At 39.6% G+C, this 26,871-nt stretch overlaps 1 protein-coding gene across 2 annotated transcripts in view; it reads left to right on the plus strand.

The window, feature by feature from the left end:
* Srp54a (signal recognition particle 54A) overlaps positions 1–23,282 on the plus strand; it is a 34,892-nt gene extending 11,610 nt beyond the window's left edge. The window contains exons 5-16 of one of the 2 annotated variants that reach the window (NM_011899.4): positions 3,730–3,834; positions 5,024–5,090; positions 5,171–5,228; positions 7,828–7,978; positions 9,255–9,403; positions 9,738–9,838; positions 10,383–10,469; positions 13,106–13,179; positions 13,532–13,640; positions 16,417–16,587; positions 19,001–19,096; positions 20,715–23,282. In NM_011899.4, the coding sequence (NP_036029.2) occupies positions 3,730–3,834; positions 5,024–5,090; positions 5,171–5,228; positions 7,828–7,978; positions 9,255–9,403; positions 9,738–9,838; positions 10,383–10,469; positions 13,106–13,179; positions 13,532–13,640; positions 16,417–16,587; positions 19,001–19,096; positions 20,715–20,806 (1,260 nt within the window). In that variant the 3' untranslated portion in view covers positions 20,807–23,282. The remainder of the gene's footprint in view (positions 1–3,729; positions 3,835–5,023; positions 5,091–5,170; positions 5,229–7,827; positions 7,979–9,254; positions 9,404–9,737; positions 9,839–10,382; positions 10,470–13,105; positions 13,180–13,531; positions 13,641–16,416; positions 16,588–19,000; positions 19,097–20,714) is intronic. The other variant, XM_030246710.1, reaches the window with a different exon arrangement.
* Positions 23,283–26,871: the final 3,589 nt, after the last annotated feature.

Consider the following 26,871-nt stretch of genomic DNA (forward strand, 5'->3'; position numbering starts at 1 on the left):
CATTTGTTGTGCAACTACTTTATTCAAGGCAGTATGCCAGGTACTGTGGACAGCCAAGTACTGGTCCTTATTTCAGAGACGCTTACAGTCCAGAGCAATGCTAAGTATACAAAGCAAAGTTAAAACAGCTTTCATAGTAATATTAAAATATTATTTACTCTGGTGTGTCGTGCTGGGGATTGAACCTAATGACAAGCAAATGCTGTGTCATTGAACTGTATCTCTGGCTTGCCCTCTACCTTTTCACTGTGCCGGTATTTACACAGCCTGACAACCTGCTAGCACGAATCATGAATACCAGCTGACTGTGGTGGCACATACTCTTAATCCCATTACTTCCTTCTGGATCTTTCTACGCTCACCTTCATTCTTTATACCTCGTGGCATAAAATAGACATGTTGTGGTAAATCTCCAACCCAAAAGAGCCCGGGCAAAGAAATCACAACTCAATTAATATGAATACAAGCTGCATGCCTAGATTGGGCAGATCTACCGCTACACTACCATCTTCCCATCTATGAGACCCCTTAGAACTTGCAGTTTCTCTAAGCCACGGGCTTCTGCTCCATTCTCCTTCCACCTCCTCTTCCTCCGTCATGCCTCCTCCCTTCCTCTCCCCCAACCTTTTCAGCTCCACCTTCCCTTCTACTGCCCAGTCACCAGCTCCAGCCTTTATTTTACAAGTTAAGGTGAGGAGAAGGCTCACAGAAGTCACCAGTGATTCACCCCCATCTGCAACCCCTCCAGGGAAAACAGAATTAGCATCAAAATACAAGACCAGAGCTATTCACAACATAGATGTTCAAATGTCTTATTTTTACATTTCTTAAATATTTAAGAATTTTAAATGTATCTTCTTTTCATCATACATCCTGAAACAAGAAGACAGAGGCAGATGGATCTCTACTGTAAGGCCAGCCACGCACGTTACATAATGAGGCCCTGTCTGAAAAATAAACAGAAAGACAGTAACACCATCTAAATTATATTATTAGTGACGGGGACTTTACCACTTAAAGTGCCAGCTTTCACTTAAATCCATGATCACACAAAGAGATATTATCAATTATATTAAATTGTGGTGGTTGACTATGCATATATCTTTTTAAGTTTCTGTGGATGAAATGGGAAATATAGGTAAAATTCTGTCTGCTGTCCTCAACTCTTTTTCTTTTTGGGGGGGGGGATTTTTTTCTTTTTCGAGACAGGGTTTCTCTGTGTAGCCCTGGCTGTCCTGGAACTCACTTTGTAGACCAGGCTGGCCTTGAACTCAGAAATCCGCCTGCCTCTGCCTCTGCCTTCCGAGTGCTGGGATTAAAGGCATGCGCCACCATTGCCCGGCTGTACTCAACTTTCTTAATCCTCTTGGGAAGTCACATCTATGACTTCAGTTGCAAGCTGAAGTCACTGCTACTTGCTTAGAGTACTATTTTATATAAATGAATAATAAGCATATAATCTGGTTATTTCTGACCTGGACTTAATTTGGAAGAATTTTTTTCCAAAATGAAGTAAACCTGTCACTTTAAGGAAAATAACTGACAATATTGTAGCTGGTGATAAAAATTAGAGATAAAATTTTATGTGAAAAATATATGAACCAGGGGTCCCTAGTTTGAATCTAACACCACACAAAACAAGTAGACGTTGCATCTTTAATATGAGTTTGATAGAATCCTGATGTTATTTTTCTGATGAAAGTAGTACTGACATTAAGTCAAGATTTTTAATGAGTAATTATGTGAAATTTGCATAATGCAGTAAGCCAGTGTTTAAGAGACTAAATGGATGGTGGTACAGAATCATGCACTAGGACAGAACCTGTGCTAAGTATAGGGTAGAGGCACAGTGTCAATACAGCAGACTTAAGATTTATATGGTTTCAGATTACACAGTACAGCTAACCTATATAAATGAGTGTGTTTATAGAGGATTTTTCAAACAAAAAGGTTAGAAACATTTCAAGTGTAGGAAGAAGAAAGGATAGATTTATGAAGTGTTCAGTGATAGTAGCTGTTATTCTGCCATGAGTGTATAGAATGGAGGTAAATGTAGGGCAGCCTTTCTATATTGAAAAGATATGGCAGGAAGGGAAGTGGTCTTGTTTAAGACAGATTTTTGCCTATTTTAGAAGTTTTCCAAAGTTGTACACATGCTTGGAAAAGGGACAAGAAGATGTGTTCTGGTTTGTTTTCCCCTTCTCTTTACCAAGTTTCCCCTGAAACCATATGTAGTAACTCACGACCTTGACACTATCATCTAGGGTGAGTTTGGCAGACTAACTTATAAGGGTTTGGAATATGATGAACTACATGTTCTCTTTTGCAGCTCTTCAGCTCTGCTTTTGAAATACAAAGATAGTAAATGAATGGACATAGTTGTGTCCCACTAAAGGTTTATTTACACCAGACCTGGCAGCTCACCCCTATAATCCTAGCAGGGAATGCTGTTCAGATGCTGCCGCAGGAGTTCTAGGATAGCCTGGGCTACATATTGCGTTCCAAACCAACCTAGAGAGATCTGTTTAATCACCAATCATCAAAAATCATGTGCGAATAATTATTTCTGGCTCTAAATGGGGTCAAAATTAAGCTTTTGAGTGCCTTTTAGAATGCTTTATACTTGGCATATATAGTAGTGTATGTCTGTAATCCCAGGTTTTCAAGTTATTAGAAGGAGGAGAGTCAGTAATTTTTTGCTAGCCTTAGCTACATCGTTCATGGCTGGCTTAGGTAACATGAGACTCTCAAAAATAAAACAAAGAAAATAAGCCTTGTGTTGGGAAACTGTACCTATGTGACTCATTCCCACTAGCCCAGTATAAAATTATATTGTCCTCCCTTGCTTTCTTTAGGAAAAAGCTTTATAGATCTTTTAGCATTAGAAAATTTAATATTTGCATCAGAAGGTGTCTTCATGTGCCATTTATTATTTTGCTTCACACAAACATTTGTCAAGTTGAATATGCATACCAGTATAGAATCCTCTAGACATGTGATTATTGAGCGCTTGTAATGTATTTAGGCTAAATCATAAGGCTATTCAAGTAGGAAATTAAATTAAACACACTAATTTAAATAAAAAGAAAGAAAAGGTGAAACCACATAAATAGGGGAGTGCCTGCCTTGCTCTATGAAGCTCTGGGTCTGTCCCTATTGTCAAAACCAGCTTTTAATTTTCTTATTTTAATTTAATAGGAAAGGCTAGTTTAAAAGGCTGGGTTTGAAGACTTACTATATGAGAAAATAAATATAACATCTTATCATATAGATTGCTGCTAAAATGATAACATTTGAGTAATATAAATGTATATATGCTAAATAACAAAATATTTTAGGAAGCTTCAGCTTCATATATTATGAGAAATTTTAAAAATTACATTATTTATTTTGTGTGTGTGTGTGTGGCAAGTGTGTATTATGTTTAACCACTTGAGGGAGTTGGCTGTTTCTCTGTACCCTGTGGCTCCTGGGGATTGAACTTTGGTATCAAGTTTGGTAATCAACTTTTGTTAAGAAAGGTCTGAGTATGGCATCAACACTGCAATATTTTATAAAACTCTTAAATTTCACTCTGTCCAAAGTGGGGACTGCTAGAGTTGCCTCAGAATGTTGGGATTATGGTGACTTCAATAAAATGAAAACATCCTTAGCTTGACATAAATGTCATAGGGAGAGGAATTTTTGAATGCCACACAGCAGTCTGATATTTTTCTTTCTGGTGTGTAGCTTGTAGACCCTGGAGTTAAAGCGTGGACACCGACTAAGGGAAAGCAAAATGTGATCATGTTTGTTGGATTGCAAGGGAGTGGTAAAACGACAACATGTTCAAAGGTAAATACTCTTTATAGTCATGTGGAATATATATTTATATAAATAGAGTTTTATTTTAAAGTTAAGCTGTAGATTGTTGTTTTACAGTTTTGTTACTTGGTACAACTTTTCTGCTTTTGTAGTATTTTTATAGGAAAAAACACAGAATCCTATAGTTTCCTTTCTACACCAGGTGTGGTGATGTGTGACTGTAGTTCCAGCCCCTTGTGGAGGTAGGGAGGTCAGGAATTGAAGGAATCCTCAGCTCCATGGTGAGTTTGAGGTCAGCCTTAATGGTAGGAGGCCATCTCCAAAAAACCAAACCAAAACACAATAAAAAACAATGTCAATTCTGGTTTCTTTTGAAACAGAAGAAGCAATTTCTGCCCTTAAAGAGTAAGTATGGCCAGATAGAGTGTTGGGGCCAGCTTGTGTTGTAGTTACTTCCAGCCCAGACCGGGCTACATGGTGAAAGAGAGGGTAGGGTGTGTATGTGAGGTAGGGCTCTCGTGCACACAGTGAATTTTTTTTTTTAATTAAAGAAAACACAGGATATTTGCTATGTTTTGACACAGAATTCTCCTTTGAGTTTCCCACTGTATATAATATGACCTTTTATATTACATATCCTTTTTTTGGGGGGGGTGGGTTCGAGACAGGGTTTCTCTGTATAGCCCTGGCTGTCCTGGAACTCACTCTGTAGACCAGGCTGGCCTCAAACTCAGAAATCCACCTGCCTCTGCCTCCCAAGTGCTGGGATTAAAGGCGTGCGCCACTACCCCCTGGCTATATTACATATTCTTATATTGATATTTTATTTTATTTTATTTTATGGTACTTTTTTTTTTCTAGAATTGGGTTCCCCGACTTAATTGCTAGATTTTTTTTTCTTTCCCTCACAAACAGACTTTAGCCATGTTATAGTTTAAGGGCAGGAGTAATGGTTATTTTTAAAAGATAGTATTAATTATTTTGGCCTTAATATTACAAGTTAACATTTTTAACAGTAATTATTGTTGCTTTTTCATCTTACAGTCATTAAATGACAATTTAAACTCAGGAGATTTTGCAGTGCCTTAATATTTTGTTGTATTCAAGAGAATTATGAAGTTTTACTTTACTCATTAGATAATGAGATTAAACAATGAAGTTGTATATAAAATGATTTATTATATTTTCTGATACTTTATTTTGAATCTTCCTTTGCCAGTTAGCATATTATTACCAGAGGAAAGGTTGGAAGACCTGTTTGATATGTGCAGATACATTCAGAGCAGGTAGTGTGTTGAAATTTAAAATCTGTTTACTCTTCTTTCTGATGTCGTATTGGAGGCTTCATTACCTCTTTCTCTTCTAGGAGCCTTTGACCAGCTAAAACAGAATGCCACCAAAGCAAGAATTCCGTTCTATGGCAGGTAGGCTACTGTTGGCTTTGGTTTGTGGTACTCAGTCTTAGTTTTAGTCCAGTCTGTCCTGGAAAACTTTGGCAGGTCCAGGCTGGCCTCTGGCTTGTGAGTCTTTTGTCTCTATCTTCTGAGTGCTGGGATCACAAGATGTGAGGCACCATACACACAGTCCTTTTTTGTTTTAAGACATCAGAAGCATATCTTATTAATAGCTGCCATAGAATATAAAGTATGTAGTAGGAAAAAAAATTAAAGTAACGGCCTAACAACCTGAAACATGGAAAGGAGAGAAACATGGTAGGAGAGAACCAACTTCAGAGGGTTTGACCTCCACATGTATGCTGTGGCACATCAATGTGTGGTATCCCTACTCGTATGTGTACACACACACACACACACACACACATCTACAAATAGGTGTATCTTTATAACACTACAAATGAAGCACATATTAGCATATCTAATTAGCACTTTTAGTGCTGTTTTATTATCATCTATGTTACATATGTTTATAGGAAGATAGGTTACGTTAGATCAAAATGATTATTTGACAGCTGTCTTAGTTTTGCTACAGTGAAACACCAGGAGCAACTTTGGGAGGAAAGGTTTACCTGGCTCACACTTCCGCACAATAGTTCATCATTGAAGGAGATTGGGACAGGACCTCCAACGAGACAGGAACCTGGAGGCAGAAGCTTATGTAGAGGCCATGGGGAGGCTGGTGATTGGCTTCCTCCACATGGTTCTTCCGGGAGTGTTTTTAATTGAGGTCCTACTGTTAGATAACTCCAGCTGTGTCAAGTTGACATCTAACTAGCCAGCACAGCTTTGAACCAGAGTGCTACTAATGCCTATATGAATTGGATACATCTGTCAAAACTCATTAAAGGAGACTGGCATGTAGCTTATGGATAGAGTACTTGCCTAGGATATACAAGGCCCTGAGTTTAATACCTAGTTCCACTAGAGCAAAGCAAAAGACAAAACAACCTCCTCCCTTCAAAAGAACATTCATTAAAATGAATACAGTGGGGGGCTGTAGAGATGGCTCAGCAGTTAAGAGCACTGAGTCCTCTTCCAGAGGTCCTGAGTTCAATTCCCAGCAACCACATGGTGGCTCACAACCATCTGTAATGAGGTCTGATGCCCTCTTCTGGTATGTCTGAAGAGAGCAACAGTGTACTCACATATAAAATAAATAAAATAAATAAAATAATTCTTTTTTGAAAGTTGAATATAGTGGGGACAAGTGAGCTGGCTCATCAGGTAAAGTCACTTGTCACCAACCCTGGCAACTTGAGTTTAATTCCTAAGACCTTGATGGTGTAAAGAGAACCTACTGCTTCAAGTTGCCCTGTGACTTCTCACAGGTATTCACAGGTATAATTGTGTGCTTATGTATTCATGCTTATAAGCATATACCTATAGAAGACCAAGTAAATAAAGAGGATGTATATAATAAAGAAGAATGAATGCAGTGGTACACTTTGTTGTGTTGTTTGTTATAACAGTCTCTCCTTTAAAACTCCCCCTTAAAAATAATTACTGCAATCTTTTATGAAGCCTACTATATGTGTATATATATATGTATGTATAGTCATTGTCACTTTCTATGAAGATCTTTGATCCCGTTTCCTTATAAATTTACAAATTTTAGTTGTATAGCTATAATTTTAGTACTTAAGATGCTGAGGTGAAGATTGTCATACATTCAAGAGTACACCCAGAACAATCTATAGCTAGTACCAGCTTAGCCAGGGCTACAGAGTGAGACATTTTCTCAAAAAATAATTAATTGGTTGATTGATAATTAATAATTGATAATATAGTAATGGTAATAACTGTCATTTTAATTTATTTATTCTCTCTGCATGGGTGTTTTACCTGCATATATGTCTACCATGTGTGTGCCTGCCTGGTGCCATTGGAGACTAGAGGAGGACATTGTACTGCTTAGAACTAGAGTTAACATGGTTATGAGCCCAGCTTTATGGGTGCTGGGAACTAAACCTAGGTCCTCTGGAAGAACACCCAGTGTTCTTGAGTGCTTTTCTATCTCTCCAGGCCCTGCCCCTGTTTTCTTTTTTTTTGGGGGGGGGGTTGTTTTTTTAGGGAAGTATTTGTTTTGGTTCATGTCTGTTTTAATACTAACATACCAGAAAAAGCATAAATGTCCAACATCAATGCACACAGTAAATGATGATGTTATCTGGTGGGATGCTGTATAATCCAAAAATCTGTTTCACAGAAGAATTTAATAACTTCATTAATTATAGCAAAAGGTTGTTAAATGGAAAAGCAGTTAAAATACACTTTGTAACATGACTTCATTTATTAAAGAAGATATCAAAAAATGTTTAAGGAAACAATTCAGAAAAAACCTGTAGTAGTTATGCAGACTTAGGTAGGAAAAGTTTAGTGGTATCTTATGATGCCAAAGAAATGGGCTTCTGTATTTATTACGTATTAGTAATTTCTTCTAAATTGAAAATATAATAATTTAATTGTTTTCAGAATAGATTAAAAGTAAACTGACAGTTTCCAAGTAAATAATATTTGAATGTTTTCCCATTGTGGTTTTGTTAAATCATTTGTCCATCTTAAATAGCTATACTGAAATGGATCCTGTCATCATTGCTTCTGAAGGAGTGGAGAAATTCAAAAATGAAAATTTTGAAATTATTATTGTTGATACAAGTGGTCGTCACAAACAAGAAGACTCTTTATTTGAAGAAATGCTTCAAGTTTCTAATGCTATAGTAAGTAGCTTTCCATGGGACACCATTTTAAATACTTCAGTTTATCTATAAAACCTTTTTGAGCTTATGAATATAAATTACTCCTTACCTGTAAGACAGCTACTATCACTGAGTGTAAAGGAATTACTGTCATTAGCATAGAAAAAATAATAATGAAAAATTAAGAATTTACCTTAAGTATTTGGGGTTTTTTTTCTTGTTACTTAAATTCAGTAGAAACAATAATTTTGAAGATTTTTCAAAATGAAACATTATATTGTCATTTAGTGTTTCCTTTAAAGCTCTTAAAAGATGGAGTTAGGTGTAGTGGCACATGCTTTTTATTGTAGTACTTGGGAAACACTGAGTTCAAAGCCAACCCTATTCTATGTTATCTTACCTTCTAGGCCAGCCAAGGCTACATAGTGAGACCTGTGTATGTATTGTTCATTGTTCTGTTGCTGTGAAAGAGACACCATGACCAAGGCAACTCTTATAAAAGAAAATGTTTAGTAGGTCTTACAGTTTGAGAGGTTGGTGGCACACAGTTGGTGCTGGAGATGTAGCTAAGAGTCCTACATCCAGATCTGTAGCAGAAGAGAGAGGCACTGGGCCTAGCTTGGGCTTTTGAAACCTCAGAGCCCACCCCCAATGACAGACACACTTCCTCCAGCAAGGCTATACCTACTTCAAAATGGCCACACCTTCTAATCCTTCTCAAGTAGCACCATTCCCTGATGACGAGGCATACAAATATAGGAGGTTATGGGGACCATTTTTATTAAAACCAGAGCACCTCTTCTCAACAAGACAAAAATGAAATTATGATGGAAATAATGCACAGTAAGAAGCAGCCTAACACCTGTTGCACACCTTATTCTTTGGATGGTGATGTGTACTCATTAGTGTATTCTTAGTGCTACTGTTATTTGACAAATGTGAATGGATTTTTTTGAGACAGGGTTTCTCTTTGTAGCTTTGGTTATTCTAGAACTTATTCTCTTTAGACTCTGCTGGCCTCAGCCTCCAACTCAGATCTGCCCAACGTGCAACCTGTCTTCTTCATTTAGGTCTCAGCTCAAAATAATTTCCAAAGAGGTTATCATAGTTTCTTCTCGTATCATGAGCACAGTTTTCCCTATTTATCTCTTTGTCAAGACCTATATGTCACTTAATTTATGGTGCTCCCTCAGTCAGTACTTACTGAATCAGTATGTATAGTAAGCATTCCATACATGCTCGTGGTCACCTTTTTGTAACAGCAGTAAAAACGTGTCTTTTTATTTACTCTTTCTAGCAACCTGATAACATTGTTTATGTGATGGATGCATCCATCGGACAGGCTTGTGAGGCCCAGGCGAAGGCCTTTAAAGACAAAGTAGATGTAGCTTCAGTAATAGTGACAAAACTCGACGGTCATGCGAAAGGAGGCGGTGCTCTTAGTGCGTGAGTATCAGTTGGAGTTTTACTCTTATGGCTATTACTATCCCTTTGCCCTGTAAATCATTTGTTTTATGCCTTGGGGGGTGTGTGCGTGTGCACGTGTGCGTGTGTGCATGCGTGCTCGATAAGAATAAGTTTCTTATTCTGTTTTTAAAAACATTATTGTAATGGAATTGATAGAATCCATGAATGAGATTTAAGTACAAAAGGAATTTTGGAGCCCAATTGGTATAGGTCTTAACTCGTGAAAAGGAACTTTAACTTTATACATTTTGTCTAATATCTTAAAGAATTTGTTTTCTTTTTTGGTTATTTTTTTATTTTATTTTCCTTGTAGAGTTGCTGCCACAAAAAGTCCAATTATTTTCATTGGTACAGGGGAACATATAGATGATTTTGAACCTTTCAAAACACAACCTTTCATCAGCAAACTCCTTGGTAAGTATAGTATTGAATAATCTCTGAGATGGTGTAGATCTTAGAACAAATGGCTTTAGTCATGTGTTTATTACTGTCCAAAACAATAATTTCACTTTGTGACTTATCATTCTAACCTGATTTAACTTTTCTTTAAGTGCTGGAGATCAAAATCAGGGCCTTGTATGTGCAACTGAGCTGCGTCCCCAGCCCTCTAACCCTCTTCTTTGCTGTGGTTAGCCTGGAAACATGATTTATTAGATGGAGAGCTTTTTAGAAGAGTTTGAGCACATAATGCAGAAAATGCAGTTGTAGTCATAGAGGTTGTATAGATAGAAAAACCTTTCTGTTGTCTCAAAGTGGGAGAGTTAGGGAGCACAGAATTAGGAGGTCAGCTTTGGGCTGTCTTCCCTGGTTTATGTCTTTGCTGCAATTTAACGTTCTTAGCTTCAGTTCCTTTCACATAAAATACAGTAGAGTACTTAGCCCTGCAGAGCTATTATATGTGCCCATGTGAAGGTGAGCATATTGTTAACTGTTCACTTTTCTCTTTGGTGTCTTTCAGGAATGGGTGATATTGAAGGACTGATTGATAAAGTCAATGAATTGAAGTTGGATGATAATGAGGCACTTATAGAGAAGTTGAAGCACGGTATATTTTTAGCAAAATGGCATTTGATCTTAATGTTTTTGGTTTTTTTGCTTTGTTTTGTTTTCTTTCTTTTTTCATGGTGCTGAGGAGTGAACCAGGGCTTTGCACATGCTAGGCAAGTGGTTTACTGCTAGTACACCTCCCAACCATGGGTTTCTGAGAGCATGGCTTACTGTATAGCTAGGCTGGCCTTGGACTTTTGACCCTCCTGCTTTAGGCATGCACTATCATACTTTCCCTTCTTTCTTCTTTTCTTTCAAAAAAAATTATAAACCAGGCAGTGGTGGCACACACCTTTAATCCCAGCACTTGGGAGGTAGAGGCAGGTGGATCTTTGTGAGTTCAAGACCAGCATCATCAAAAGAATGAGTTCCAGGACAGCCAGGGACTGAAACCTGAAATTCTGTGTAGCAAAGAGAACAAGACTGGGAATGGTGTGGGCTTTTGAAACGTGGAAGCCCATTCCAGTGACAGTTTTCCAACAAGGCCACACCTTCTAATCATTCCTTAACAGCCCACCAACTGGGAACTAAATATTCAAACTGGTGGGCCTGCGAGGACCATTGCCATTCAAACCATCACATCCAGACTGTCCATGCCTCAGCCTCTGGAATGATGGAGTTACTGGTGTGTGCCACTACTCCTGGCTGAGTCCATTGATCTAAAAATCCTCCAGCAGCTCCCCATTGCCCTTGAAGTGCTTGTAAATGATGTCATATGTAGGCTAGTTCCCATCTTCTGCATAAGGTTTTGACAGTGCTATATTTAGCCTTCTGAGCCAGCCTGCTGAATTTTCAGTTTCTCACGCCTTGATCCTCTAACATGTCCTACCTGATTCTTAGAAGCCTGTGATGCATGCTCCTCTGTACTCTGATTGTTGTCATTCGTCACAACCTTTTGATGCTCACCTTCCCTTGTGAAGGTGAGGGTAAGGTTCATCACTGTGTTCTTCATCTTTCATCCTCACAGGACCTTGCTCAGTACCTGACCTCCTTGTCCTCAGTAGATATGGGTCAGTGGCTGAATTTATCCTTCATTTCCTTCTGTCATTCTTTGTTGTTTTTGTTTTTGTTTTGAGAATAGAGTCTTGGAGCTTGCTGTGTAGACTAGGCTGGGCTCATATCCCCCTGCCTCTGCCTCAGGAGTTCTGGGATTAAAGCCTGCATCATGCCAGGCCCTTCTGTCTTGAAGCAGTGACCTACTTCTGCTTCTGGGTACTGTACATAGTCTGTCTACTCTCTGACTTCTGACTCCTTGTATATTTGCAGCATTTTTGTCTTTATTCCTAATTCTCTGCTTGTTTAGCAGTCACCAAGCTCTACTTACTTTCCAAATACAATTATTGTTCCAATGTTCTCCAGTTAGTATTTGACATTGTTACTTGATTTTTCTACTTTTATTGATTTCACTTGATTCCATTGCTATTGCATGGACTTTTTGTTCAGTGATTACTTTGTTTTACAAACCAAAAAAAAACAACCATGTTGTGTGTGCATATGAATGTGTGTATGACATGTCATGTCATGCATATGTATGGAGATCAAAAGATACCTTGCAGGACTCTGTTTTCTTCTATCTTATGTGGGTTCTGGGCTCATTAGGTTTGTTGGCAAGTGCCAACACCACTGAGCCATCTAGCTGGTCCCACTTCTTTATGAATGTCCAAGTGGATGCTAGGATCTAAACAGTGATCTTTACAGTAGAACTGCAAGCACTCTTAATTACTTCCCCCAGTCAGTCTCTTTCACACAGCATGATTTCTCCCTTAATTTAGTATTATTGTTATTGTTATCATCATCATCATCACTATGTGTGTGACATGTGTGTGAGTGAGCATGCTGTGGCAAGTATATATGGCTTCCAGGGATGAAACTCAGGTCAACAAGTGGGATGGCAAGTACCTTTATCCACTGAGCCATCTGACCAACCCACACAATATGTTTTTGTTTTTGAGACAGAATCTTCCTTTCTAGCCCTGAATGGCTACAGACTTGGAATCTTCTCTTTTCAGCCCCTGATTGTAGCAATTACAGGTGTGAACCACTATGCCCATCAGCATAATATTTTTATAATCATCAATGAAGTTATATGTAACTAATTTTTTTCATATAGGGACTCTTTCTATAGCCCTAGCTGTGCCGAAGCTCCCAATGTTGACCAGGTTGTCCTAAAACTCATAAGATGCTGCTGGGATTAAGGCATTGTGTCATCTCTCCTAGCACTAAGTACTGTTCTTCCTCTGTCTGTCTATCTCTGATCATGGAGAGCTAAGCTATTAAGACATTGCAGATCTTATCAATCCTCTTATATTTCTGCCTGTTCTGCATAGGAATTATACATGTTCTATATTCTCTTTAGCTTTTGCTACGTCCATACCTTTTAATTGTAGCCATTTTAGTAGGTGTAGTTTGTCTGCCTTGTTTCTCAGTTTCTGTGTGTTTGTATATGTTGATCTAATGTACTAGAGTAATAGGCTTCTCTGTGGTACAATCTGACCATGTGCCTACTACTCCTCATAGCATTCATCCTGGCCTCCACGCAGTGACTGTACAGTAAATGTTTGTCGATTGCATAGTATGCTTCAAGATGAATTCATGCTTGCTACTCTATCTGAATTTTTTTGTATTGCATTTCAGGTCAGTTTACATTGCGAGACATGTATGAACAGTTTCAGAATATTATGAAAATGGGCCCATTCAGTCAGATATTGGTTAGTTACCCTTAAATGTTTCTAAAATTTCTTTATATTTCTTTGTGTTTATCTTATTCTTACAAAGAAAGCAAGTTTAATACACTGCAAAGCATCAGGCGTGGCCGTAAAGGAGAGCCAACTGCCTTATTAGCATATATCAATTTTGTAAAATGGTGGGGTTTTGTTGTAACATTTTCATGAGTTTATATGATGTACTGTTTTGTTTTTCATTGTAATATCTAAGAACAGATATATACTTACGTTATCATTGGGTATGATGGCTCTTTTAAGGATTAGTTTCAAAGTTAGTATTTAAATACTGACATTTTGAGCATATAAGTCACTGGTAACTTGTTTAAATCTGCTTTAGGGGATGATTCCTGGCTTTGGCACAGATTTTATGAGCAAAGGGAATGAGCAGGAGTCAATGGCAAGGCTGAAGAAACTGATGACAATCATGGACAGTATGAACGATCAAGGTGAGAAGGGTGACCGGACCCAGGGCAGGCTTCTGAGGGTCACTATTTTCTTGTTGGCAAGATGGAAGGAACTTAGACCAAAAGATTGCTTTACATAGATGTAGAGTAACCTGTAAGCTTTGACTGATTCATCATTGGGAGAAATGTGAAGCCTAACGCTTCTTTAAGTGACTTCTGAAGAGAGTTGTATGTTTTCATTATGTAGATACAAATTAATGGGGAAAGTTACAGTCAATTTTGAGAGAATCCTGGGCTTAAGAGAATTAAATGTTGGCTAAGTATAGCAGTGCACTCTTTTAATCCAGTCCTATGATCAATTCCCAGGACCCACATGGTGGCTAGCAACCATCTTTGACTGTAGTAGTCCCATGGGATCCAATACCCGCTTCTGAAGTGCAAATGTACATGTAGACAAAATACCCATATACATAAATACATCTTTTTAAAAAGCCATTTATACATAAACAAACAGCCAGGCAGTGGCAGCACACACCTTTAATCCCAGCACTCGGGAGGCAGAGGCAGGCGGATTTCTGAGTTCGAGGCCAGCCTGGTCTACAGAGTGAGTTCCAGGACAGCCAGGGCTACACAGAGAAACCCTGTCTTGAAAAACCAACTAACCAAAGAAACAAACAAACCCTGGTCTTCTGGAAAATGAGCCAGTGCTTTTAATCACAGAGCTACTCCCCCACCCTGATGTTATTATATTGAGACAGGTATTCCTAGCTGTCCTAGAAATTGGCTTTGTAGACCAGGCTGGCCTCGAACTCAGGGATTTGCATGCCTCTGGCTTCCCAAGTGCTGGGATTAAAGTCATACATATGTCCACTGCCCAGTTTTCCCACCACCATCCTGACTCCCAGTTTAAAAATTTACTTAGGTACTTATTGGCATGGGGGTAGAGGGTCTTGATGTACATGTATGGAGGTCAGAGGACATCTTTAGGAAGTTGGTTCTCTCCTCCCATGTGAATTTCAGAGCTTGGCAACAAGCACCTTTATCTACTAAGCCACCTGGACTGCTTATTAAGGGAGATGTTGTAAAGAGAATGCTGGAATAGACATATAATAGGCTTATAATCCAGTCACCCAAGAGGCCAACCTGAGATAGAGTGAAAAAGAGACTAAGACATATTTTCTGTTATGTCTGCATTTTGGTTTTGTTTTGCTTTGTTTTGTTTATTTGAGTTTTTCATTTGTTCGTTTCTGAGTCAGTCAAACTAGAATTTTTCTTTTTCCCACTCCTTTTTGTCTTTTTTTGAGACAAGGTTTACCATGTAGCCCTTGCTGGCCTGGAACTTGTGATCCTTTTGCCTCAACTTCCTGAATGCTACCTACTGTGTATAACTCAAAGTAGATAGCTTAACCGAAGTCCACCTCATCCCATCCACTGTATACAAGTAAGGGCAGAACACCTTACATGACAAATGATCAAAAACATGAAGGGGACTCTCGAGTATACTACAGAAGGATTAGGCTATTACCAGGTGTAACTTCTCCATTATAGGAAATCCAAGAATGTCTCCATTAGTTATACATAAAGTCTCTGTCTTCTACTTGCTTATGAGGTCTAAATGTGTGAAGTAGAAGTTAACAGCTATTTAGGGTAGGAGACCAGTGACTGCTTCTGTTCTGATTTTGAACTTTGGTGTGTTCTTGAGATATGTGGAGAACATGGAAAGAATGGACATTTAAAATACAGGGTGGCAGACGTAGAGTGTCAGAAGTCCTCAGATGGTTTTCCTGTAAAGCCAGGTCTTACTATGTAGCCCTATCGAGCCTGGAAGTTGCTGTGTAGTCCAAACCTTCTTCAGACTTACAGTGATCTCCTGCCTCAGGAATCCTGGGATTAAAGATTTGTGTCACCACACCTGTTGGTTCTCAGAATGTTCTGTTTAAATTGTAGATAAACTATACATATGTTTGCTTTGTTCCTTTTATTCTTATGCTATAAATATTTTAAAAATATTTTCTACTTTAAAATTTTAGATCTGTTTTGTGGTTTGACCATTTATTTATATGTATGTTGTTCTGTATACATGTTATAATGTACAGAGAAATGAAATTTTATCTCTGTGAAATGAAACAAGCTGGCGAGATGGCTGGTGGAGTGCGCAAGAGGACTGAATTTCAGATCCCCAGAATCCATGTACAGAAAGTAGGCATGGCTGTATTCCTCTAACCCCTCTGCTGAGTTATGGAGACAGCAGGTCCTCGGGGCTGGCCAGTCAGCCTACCCACAAGTCAGCTTCACACTCACTCAGAGATCCTACGCCACATATCAATTTGGAGAGAACACATCGGTACACACATGTATATCTCTCTCCCACACAACCCCACACCCTGCACCCCTAACTGAGCTCATATGGTAGAGTACCTAACATACAGGAATCTCTCTGTTAGAACCCAGGAAACAGGGTCGAGTATCAAACACCTGTAATTCCAGCCCTCAAGAAGTGGAAGCAGGAGGATTGGAAGTTCAGGGTAACCCTCAACTACATAGAGATTTTCAGTCTAGCTAGGGATATATAAGACCCTATATCTAAAACATAAACATAAATAAAGGCATCTGTAAAATCTCTGAAGCTTTCTATCACCCGTTTGAATTTCCTTTGTGAGTCACTTCTTCCTTATTCAGTCCCAAGTTTTGTATCGTTTGGCTTTATTCCTATTTTCTAATAAACACGCTTCCATTTTTAGGACAGAGGCAGAGTGCTTGGCTACTGTGATAATGAATGATAATTTTATGTGATGAAATTATTTGTCTTTGTCTTCAGAACTGGACAGTACAGATGGTGCCAAGGTTTTCAGTAAGCAACCAGGGAGAATCCAAAGAGTTGCCCGGGGATCAGGTGTGTCAACAAGAGATGTTCAAGAACTTCTGACCCAGTATACCAAGTTTGCACAGATGGTCAAAAAGATGGGAGGTATCAAAGGACTTTTCAAAGGTGAGCTGGAAAACACTATCACCTAAAAGAACAAAATTCAGAAACAAAATATTAAAGCCAGTAGTCTCATACTGGAAAAGTTACTGCTGAGTTTCCAAGTTGTAGGAGTTGGGGCTTAGCTCTGTGGTAGGGCCTGTCTGGGTCCCTGGGTTCTGTCCCAATACTAAAGAAAAAAAGAAAAGAGAACCTGAACTCAGGGTTAAAGTCAAGGACTACCATGACACATGGTTTACCTCTTCAGAATCAAGATAGTAGATGATTAATCGTGAAAAGCTTTTTATCAATGAGCCATAGACTACTTAAAGAACATTAGACTACAAAAACTGAACTCTCTTTCTTCTCCTTAAAATATCCCACAAGTCCTATTGGAGACAACAGTTGCTGTAGCTACTGATTATTTTCCCATATTGGCAAACATTCTTCAGAATATATCGATTAACTAGGTTGGGTATCCCATGTATATACTCCCAGAATTCTTGAGACAAGAGAAGCAGCAGAAGTATTGCCACCCTGACCACCTAGTGACTCCTAGTCCAGCCAGGGCTCCATACCTAGAACCAGTGTCAAAACAACACCAGCCAAAATAAGAATCTATATTTTACACGCATGCGCTGTTTAACCACTAACTCCTACTCTTTCAGTTGTGTATCTTCATGCCTCTTGTTGTTAGATCCATAAGTTGAGTCACTTTCTAGACAAATCCATGGTATTGTTCTCTTCGATAGAAGTATAGAGGACACTACGTATCTTTTTTGTTTGTTGTTTTTTGAGACAGGGTTTTTCTGTCTTGTGTAGTCTGTGTAGTCCTGGTTGTCCTGGAACTCACAGAGATCTGCCTGCCTCTGCCTCCTCAGTGCTGGGATTTAAAGTGAATTGCACCAAAGTACATTTTCTAATGTAGTTTCTAGTGTAATGGTCACAGGTTTTTTTAGCAGGTTTCCAGTTCTAATGTTTTAAAGGGTTTTTTTTTTCCCTTGTACATTACCAAGTTGAATTTCCTTTGCCTGTCATTTCTTCCCTGTTCAGTCACTCGGATCTTTCTCCCTATTACTCTGTAATATCTTAACAGACTTGCTTTTCACCTCTAAATATCGTCCCATGTTTTTCATTTGACTTTATTTCTATTTTCTAATAAATTATATTTTTAAGGCTGGAGGTATAACTGAAAGGTAGAGTGCTCAGCCAGAATGCTTAAGCTCTGAGATGCTTTGATCTCTAGTTCTCTACTTTCCCCCGAAATTTACCATTTTCAAATGGGTACAGTGCCTATAATCCCAGCATTTAGGAGGCAGGAGGATATTTTCAAGTTCAAAACCAGTTAGGGCTATATAGTAATATTTGACTACAAGGCTCTGCAACTGTTCTTATCAGTTGCTGAATATAAGTCTTTCTGATAACGATTATTCACTAATCATTAATGAAATAATGAAGTAACTTTTGGCAAACAGACACTATGTAGATAACCATTTCAAGTACCACTTCATTAGTGAAGGTCTTTTGTCTCCGGTATCATTTAAGGTAATTGATATTTCCTAAATGGTCAGAGATACACCAAGGGCAACCCAATAGCACCACATGCCCATGTGGTCTAAATTGGTCTTTGGAGTTCTCTGAGCACACATATGCAGACACCAAGCTGTCTTACTGTATCATTTGATACTTTCCATGTGGTAACCCTCACAGCTCTCCTACTTCACCATGGGCCCTAGCAGGGGCCGCCTAGTTTTGCTGGTTGTTTTACTATAGTGTGCCGCTTGGGCTCTCAGGGCTGAGAAGGGAGGGAAGGTTTCTCCCCCTCCCCACCTCCCCCTCCCCCTCCTTCAGATTTCTGTTAAGCAGTTGCTGTTGCACTAGTCACTCAGTCCAGTTTTGCTTATAGTGGTTTACCACATTTATAACTAAAATTATCAGTACTAGAGATATGCCTCAGTGGTTAAGAGCACTGACTACTCTTCTAAAGGTCCTGAGTTCAAATTCCAGCAACCACATGGTGGCTCACAACCATCCGTAATGAGATCTGATGCCCTCTTCTGGTACATCTGAAGACAGCTACAGTGTACTTAGATATAATAATAAATCTTTTAAATGAATAAATAAATAAATAAAATTATCAGGGGGAACATCACAGCTCTTCGAAAATACTTCTAGCAGAGTCGTGGTTCATATCTTTGATCCCCTTACTCAGGAAGCAGAGGCAGGGGGAATTTCTGTACAGTCTGGCTACTATAGTGAGTTCCAGCCCACCCGGGGCTAATGCAGTAACAACAATGAAAAGCCCTTCAAATGATCCTTTATAGAGAATTTCTTGTGGTTTTCCTCAAAAAAAAAAAAAAATGTAATTGAGAAAAAGATTAGTAAATTGCATGGTATTCTATACCACACTATATACTAATTAAATGTTTTGTTTTATCAGGCGGTGATATGTCTAAGAATGTGAGTCAGTCACAGATGGCAAAATTAAACCAACAAATGGCCAAAATGATGGACCCACGAGTTCTTCATCACATGGGTAAATATAAAATTCTTGGTCAGTTGTAATATACAGTTAAATATACAAGGGTTGTAGTTTAATGGTAAGCCTTCTGTAGTGATATATAAAAACCTGTTTAAAGGCTGAAGGGAGATGACCATCTGAATCCCAACTGACTATTTAATCATTCTAGATAAGGAGAAGGTTTTGAACAGTATGAAAAACCTTTGAGTGTGTGTGTGATGTATATGGAGTGAGTGTGTGTGTTCATGCTGCATTGCTCCTGTGGAGATTGAAGAACCAACTTCAGAGTCTTCTACCTTGTGGAAGCAGTGTGTCTCGTTTTTGCTGCTGCACTGTGTAGTTGAGGCTAGCTGGCCCACAAGTCTTTATCTTGCTGAGCAGTGAGATTACAGATGCCTACTGCTGATATAACTTTCTGCATAGGAGATAAATGTGGGTCATTAGGCTTGAGTCACTTGTACTCACTGAGCCACCTCTGTAGTTTATAAGTAAACTGAGATTTTATTTTGTCCTCTGCTGCCACCTGTATGGTGTGTCTGTCTATGTGGTGTATGCACGTGTGTACATGTGGAGACCTGACATTGGCATCAGGTGTCTTTCTCTATTGCCCTCCACTTTTTAAAGATAGTGTCTCTAACCAAAATGACTTGGAGCTTGCTGTCTCAGCTGGACTCCTGGCTGGCCACTGAGCTTCAAGGATCCCCGTGTCTCTGTTCTCCCACCTCCCAGGGCTGGGATTATAGAATCCCTGGCTACCGTGCCCAGCTTATATGCAGGTGCTGGATGTCCAGATGCAGGTTCTCATCTTCGTGCAGCAATCAAGCACTCTACCTATGGAGCCATCTGACAAGCCCATTTTTTCCTAATTTTTAAAAATTATTTTATTTTAATTAATTACCTGGGGATTTGAGACAGAATCTCACCATGTAGCTCTCAGTGCCCTCCCTGGAAGTTGGTATGAAGGCCAGCTTGATCCTCCTGCCTTTGTTTCCCAAATGCTGGGATTAAAGGTTCTGCCACTGTGTCCGGCCCATCAGGTGCAATTTGTGGGCAAGCTGTTTCATCATCTCTGCTTCGAGATGGGTTGTCAGACAGTGCGGGCTAGCTGTACATTGTTCTGTATCCAAGTGTGATCTGGAGTTTCTGACTTCCACCTCTATCTCCCAAGCTCTGGGATTACAGGTCTGGAGTACTAGGGATTGAGCCCAGAGCCTCGTGCGTCTTGGGCATGCATATTGGGCAGACACTGTACCAGCTGAGCTCCATCCCAGGACTGGTCATCTTTCCTTAATACTTCTTCCACTGACCTTTCCCCCGTTTTAGAGTTGGGTGTCTTTATTTAGAGAATTTTTGAAATTCTAATTCTGTTTTTACTGTGTAATCTTTGAAAAGTCCTTAAAACTTTCTAAACTTCCCTTTTGTAAAGTTTGTAGGTAATATTCATCAGGAGATTGTGACAAGTCGATCTAATTACTATATGTGAAACATTTCACATAGTAAGTACTTAGCACTTAGCACTTCTCTAAGTCCTGACTTAATTGCTAAGTACATTAGAAGTTAAAGTTCTCAGGCAAAAGTTGTAACAGGTTCAGCCTGCAGGATCACGACCTGTCTTCCTCCCATCTCCCTCTAGGTGGCATGGCCGGCCTTCAGTCAATGATGCGGCAGTTTCAGCAGGGTGCTGCTGGCAACATGAAAGGCATGATGGGATTCAATAACATGTAAAGACGCCCCCTTACTAGGAACTGACAAGGTGGATGATGTCATCTGCTGAGACCTCACACTTTCTCTCCCTCTTGCAAACGGGGAAGAAGGATATTCTTGCCTGTCTTGCCTTCGTTCTTTTGTCTCACCGTTTTCCTTGTCTCCCTTCCCTTCTGAAGTTCGGGAAGAGTGCCTGGTTTTTGTGGAAGTCATCATTTCTGCTTTAAATCTATTAGTTTTCAACGTCCTAACACTTCTTAAGTTAAACAAATCATGATGTAAAATTTTGGTATTTAAAGGTTTTTAATTGTCTCAAAGGCCAAGCATTACATTTATAAACAGTTGCGATCAGTAAATTACATGATATTGAAGAAAAGTGCTGCAAAATAAACTTCAAGTGATAAGTTAAAGGGTTCGTTAACTTTCTTTAAGGTTTGATGTGGCAGCGTACCACCCAGAAAATAGGCAAAAAGCCAGCAGGTACATTTAAAGGAATATATATTGAAAAATTTAATCATGAGTATTAGAAAATGTTATTTTAGGATGAAATAACTTTATTCCAAGAAACTTTAGCTTTACCATTTAAAATTGAAATCAAGAATTTGGTTACAGTTCGTAATGTATGATGTTTTGTATCAAACTTAAATTTTTTACATATTTTGGAGTCTCGTGGTCCTTGATTGTTTTTAAAGCCATTTTTATGTTTCTTACATACTATTGAAAAATAATATGTTTTGATAATAGATAATACATAAATTTGCTAATGGAAAGTAATACTAAACTATTAGGCTACAGTATTACACATTAAAAATAAGGCCGTAGCAGCATTGGTTGGTTCATTGATAACTATTGCTGTGTGTCTGTCCTGGAATCTCAGATGAGTAAGCTTCAATTCCAGTGACGGTTGGATGTGTTAGCACTTGCACCATAGCACATGTGTGAAGGTCAGAGAGCAACCATGTTCTTTATTCTTTTTTTGTTTGTTTCTTTGAGACATGGTCTCACTATAGCTCTGGTTATCCTTGGAACTCACTATGTGGACCAGGCTGGCCTCAAACTCACAGAGCTCCGCCTTCCTCTGCCTCCTGAGTGCTGAGATTAAAAGCACAAGTGACATGTTGGGTTTCAGAGGACAACTTGCAGAAGTCAGTTCTCATTTCACCATGTGGGTCCAGGGTTTAAACTCAGCTCAGTCACACTTGGCACCAAGTGCCTTTATCCATAGAGCCATGTCATTGGCCACAGTTCCAAAGAAAGAGAGGAAGGAAGGAAAGGGAGGGAGGGAGGGAGGGAGGGAGGGAGGGAGGGAGGGAGGGATCTGTGTGTATGAGTGGTTTTGAGTGCATTCTTCTACATGCTCGGGTACACATTGTTGAAGTCAAGACAACCTCAGGTGCTCGTCCCTGCCTTCTACGCTGTTTAAACAGGGTCTCTTGTTCATGTTCCAGAGAGCTGGGCTAGCTGGCCTTCAAGCTCTTAGGATCCTGGTTTTCGAGCCCTACCTTGCTGTAGAAGTACTGGGACTACATTGCTACCGTGTCTACCTTTTTTTGGTTTGGGGAGAAAGGCTCAGGCTGTCCTGGAACTCATGACAAATCTCCTGCTTCAGCCTCCTAAATTCAGGAATTTTAGTAAATTTACCATTCTTAGAAAAGTATTCTCATAAAGAATGCAGTTCAGCTGGGCATGGTAGCACTTAGCAAATCCCACTATTTAAATAGAGGCTGAGGTAGGAAGATCATGATTTGAAGGCCAGCCTAAGTTATGTAGACCATGTCTCAAAAGCCAAAAACGTAACAAAAAGTGCATCTGATTTTGTGGTTTGCAGAGGGTTGGATGTTTTAGCTAAGAATTGTTTAGTAGAGGACTAGGATTTCCCTAGTGGGCACTGTATGTATTTGTGGGAAATTACACATTTTATGTTTTGCCAGAGTGGCCTAGTAAGGTACAGTTATAGAAATCCAAAACTAGAGAAAATGGTAATTAAACTCTGTACACTACCTTTTCTGGGTATGTGTCTTAGTGATTTCTGTTTTCTGGATATTTTGTTCTGACTAAATAAAGGTAAATGAGATGAACCTTTGGACATAGCATCCCGAATGCCTTCTGCATGAGTTTTGATATTTTTATGTCTGGTTGAACTTTATTTTTCAGAATCTGAATGGTGACAAAAAAGACAATTAAAGATCATGATGCCTTAATTTGGAGTATTACTAGGGGTTCTCTAGAGTCACAGAACTATGGAATGACTCAGTAGTTGATCAGTCCTGCGAGGCTGGATGGCTCATCTGGTATCTATATATACTGGAATCCCAAATAAGTAGGCTTTGATGCCAGTGAAAGAATGGACGTGTTAGCAAGGTGAAGGACAAGCAGGCTAGGAGCAAACGCTTCCTTCTGTGTTCTTGTCTAGACTTCCAGCAGAAGCTATGGTCCATTTTAAAGGTGTTTTTCTGCCTTCAAGTTTGGAATAAAAGTATGTGTCTTCCCACCTCAAGATCTGGATGAAAGTCATGTGTCTTTGTGTCTCAAAGGCCTGCCCTGGAAGAGGATTCACCTGCCTCAAGCCAGTCAGAACCTCTCTCAGCTGTGCCCTCTCTTTCTGGATTGTAGTTCATTCCAGATATGGTCAAGTTGACAACCAGGAATAGCAGTCACAGTCAGCTTCCAATTTTTATCCTTTTTAGTGAACTTGAACTGATTGCCCTTTAGTTTTTTACTACTTTAAATCTTATTTCTTACCTTTTAAGGATCTGACAGTTTTCCCAACTTGAGACATTGGTTACATCAAATATTATTGTTGTTGTTTTTTCAAGACAGGGTTTCTCTGTGTAGCCCTGGCTGTCCTGGAACTCACTTTGTAGACCAGGCTGGCCTCAAACTCAGAAATCTGCCTGTCTCTGCCTCCCAAGTGCTGGGATTAAAGGCGTGCGCCTCCATGCCCGGCTACATCAAATATTGTATAGCACTGAATTGTTAAATTTTATTGTGAAGTTGCTTAAATATAATGCAAACATAAAACAACCTAGCTGCCTTAAACAAGGTGCTTATCTAGTTATAAAACAAAAACAAAATTAGGAGTTAAATAGCAACAAACTAAAAAGGGTGGATACCTATTTAATATTTAAAATTTATTTTAGAGTATAATATAACATCATTTCCCTCTTTCCTTCCCTTATATTCTTGTTCCCATGTACTCTCCCCCTTATTCTCTTTTAGATTCATGGACTCTCTGTAATTGTCACATATATGTATGTGTGGAGGTGAGTGGATGTGTACTTTTATATACATAAATATAATCTGCTCAGTCTGTACAATGTTACATTCCACCACCTAAGGCTCAGTGATAACCAGTTGATTTGCTTTTCTCTAGGGAAGACTATCTCACTCAGCATTCCTTAGTTGCCTGTATGTTTTTGTGTAAGGTTAAGAGGCCTGAAGGACTTTACTTTGTCCATATTGGTGGGTCTGTTGGTGTTGTCATTGTTCTGGTCATTTTTAGGCAGCCACGTTGGTGAGATTTTGTGTGTATAGCTCTGACATTTCTAGAAGACAAAGTTGTTGTCAAGCCAACTCCCTGATCCTCTGGTTCTAGAGCCTTCCCACCCACTCTTGAAATACTGAGCCTTGGGTGGTGGAATGTTTTGTAGAAGTATCCATCAGGACTAGATACCACAGCCGGGCGTGGTGCCCCACGCCTTTAATCCCAGCACTCGGGAGGCAGAGGCAGGCGGATTTCTGAGTTCGAGGCCAGCCTGGTCTACAAAGTGAGTTCCAGGACAACCAGGGCTATACAGAGAAACCCTGTCTTGAAAAATCAAAAAAAAAAAAAGGACTAGATACCACAACTCTGCATTTTAATTGATTGTTGTTTCTGTATTGGTCTCTATCTGTTGGGAGGAGAAGTTTCTTTGATGGGGGTGAGGAATCTACCTGTAGGTACAAGGACAAATATTTAGAATTTGATTTAGTTATGCAGATTTAGTAAAATGGCAGTTGTAGATTTTCCTACAAGATCTGACTTCACTAACCCCTGGGTAAGTTGGCTAGGGTTCCAGCCCAATTAGAGAACTGTTGGCTGCCCCCAGGGTCTGTGTGCCACACACACGTTCCATGTATGGTTGAGCAAAGGCAGGAACAGCTGAGAGTGCACATCTTGATCTGTCAGGAGGAGGCAGGAAGAGTGACACACTGGGGATGGGAAGAGGCTTTCGAAACCTCAAAACCTGCTCCTGGCATCATCTCTAACAACACCATGCCTCCTAACCCTTCCCCAACAGTCCCACCAACTGGGACCAAGTGTTCAAGACCATGAGCCTATGGGGCCATTGTCATTGAACCAAGTGCAGGTAGGTCTTCTGGAGAAGCAGCAAAGTGCCCTGCACCACCATTCTTCAGTCCCCAAATCCCTTCTCTTTACATTCTGCTTTGTTTCAGTTACAAAGTTCTGAGCATTATAGAATTTAATCAAATGTCATCTCAACATCCTCTGCTTTTGGACTGAACGTGACTGGTCTGATTAACTGACATCTCAGTTGCTAAGAGCTTAGCTTAAACTTTAGCTCTAGATGCATTGTCTAGCCTGTGGCATATTACTGTAGTAATTAGGTGATGTCTTAGTTAGGGTTTTACTGCTGTGAGCAGACACCATGACCAAGGCAACTCTTATAAGGACAACATTTCATTGAGGCTGGCTCACAGATTCAGAGGTTCAGTCCATTATCAAAACTGGAGAACATGGCAGCATCCAGGCAGGCATGGTGCAGGAGGAGCTGAGAATTCTCCATCTTCATCTGAAGGCAGCTAGCAGAGCTTCCAGGAACCTAGGATGAGGGTCTTAAAGCCCATGCCCACAGTGACACACCTACTCCAACAAGGCCACCCTTCTAATAGTGCAACTCCCCGGGCCAAGCATATACAAACCATCTGAGGTGATATATGCGAAATGTTCTATACCAGTTTTATCTCAACATTTTTCCAGGAGGAGAGACATTTATCTGTGGTTATTGTTGAGTCCTTTGCTCATCTATGGTCTTAGGCTAACTGCCTGCACTGACTAACAGTCTGCAGCAGGATATTGATCTCCAGGTAATTTTATGCTTTTAAAGTGAAACTGTACCTTTGTAAGTTAGTGTAATTATTAATACTTTATTAATGTGAGCCTATCATGTACGTTATTTTTTGGGTTTTTTTGTTGTTTTTTGAGGATTTTTGTGTTTTTGTTTTGTTGGGATTGTTTGTTTGCTTGTTTTTGGAGATGGTTTCTCTGAGTGACAGCCCGGATGTTCGGGAACTCATTTTGTAGACCAGAGATCTGCCTGTGTCTGCCTCCTGAGTGCTGGAATTAAGGGTATGCAGCACTATGTCCGGCTGGCATGTGTTTCTTATATTTTACAATCCTTATTTTTTTCTCCAAATGGAACTTTCATATCTTTTAGCTTCTCTTTGCTTACAGGATTTTTATTAGCCTAAAACTGCATTTGTCAAGAGTGGTTGGATCATAAATGTTAAAAACAAAAACAAAAAAAAAACAGGTAAGAAATTGCATGTAGTAGCTGCTGCTTTGGGGATAATTAAGATGGTTAAGATGTGCCTGGCATTAAGAAGTGCCAAAGCAGCTGGGCGTGGTGGCGCATGCCTTTAATCCCAGCACTGGGGAGGCGGAGGCAGGTGGATTTCTGAGTTCGAGGCCAGCCTAGTCTACAAAGTGAGTTCCAGAACAGCCAGGGCTATACAGAGAAACCCTGTCTCGAAAAACCAAAAAAAAAAAAAAAAAAAAAAAAAAAAGAAGTGCCAAAGCACCTAAGATCCAGCATCTCGTTACCCCGCCTGTCCTGTAACACAGACACCAGTGTAGGGCTCTGAAGAAACAAAGCACTAAGAAAACAAGCTACAGAATATACTAAACTTACAGCCAAGAGAATGAAGGAAGGAAAAACTCCAAGAACAGATTGCCAAGAGATGTAAGCTGTCCTCCTTGAGATCTTATGTCTGATGCAGTCAAATATAGGAGTTACAAAGTTTCCAGACCTGGAGGGTGGAAGTGGTGGGGAGATGCCCAACCAGGACTGAAGAGATGGATCAGT

Source organism: Mus musculus, chromosome 12, assembly GCF_000001635.26.
Source record: "Mus musculus strain C57BL/6J chromosome 12, GRCm38.p6 C57BL/6J".
Taxonomy (NCBI): Eukaryota; Metazoa; Chordata; class Mammalia; order Rodentia; family Muridae; genus Mus; species Mus musculus.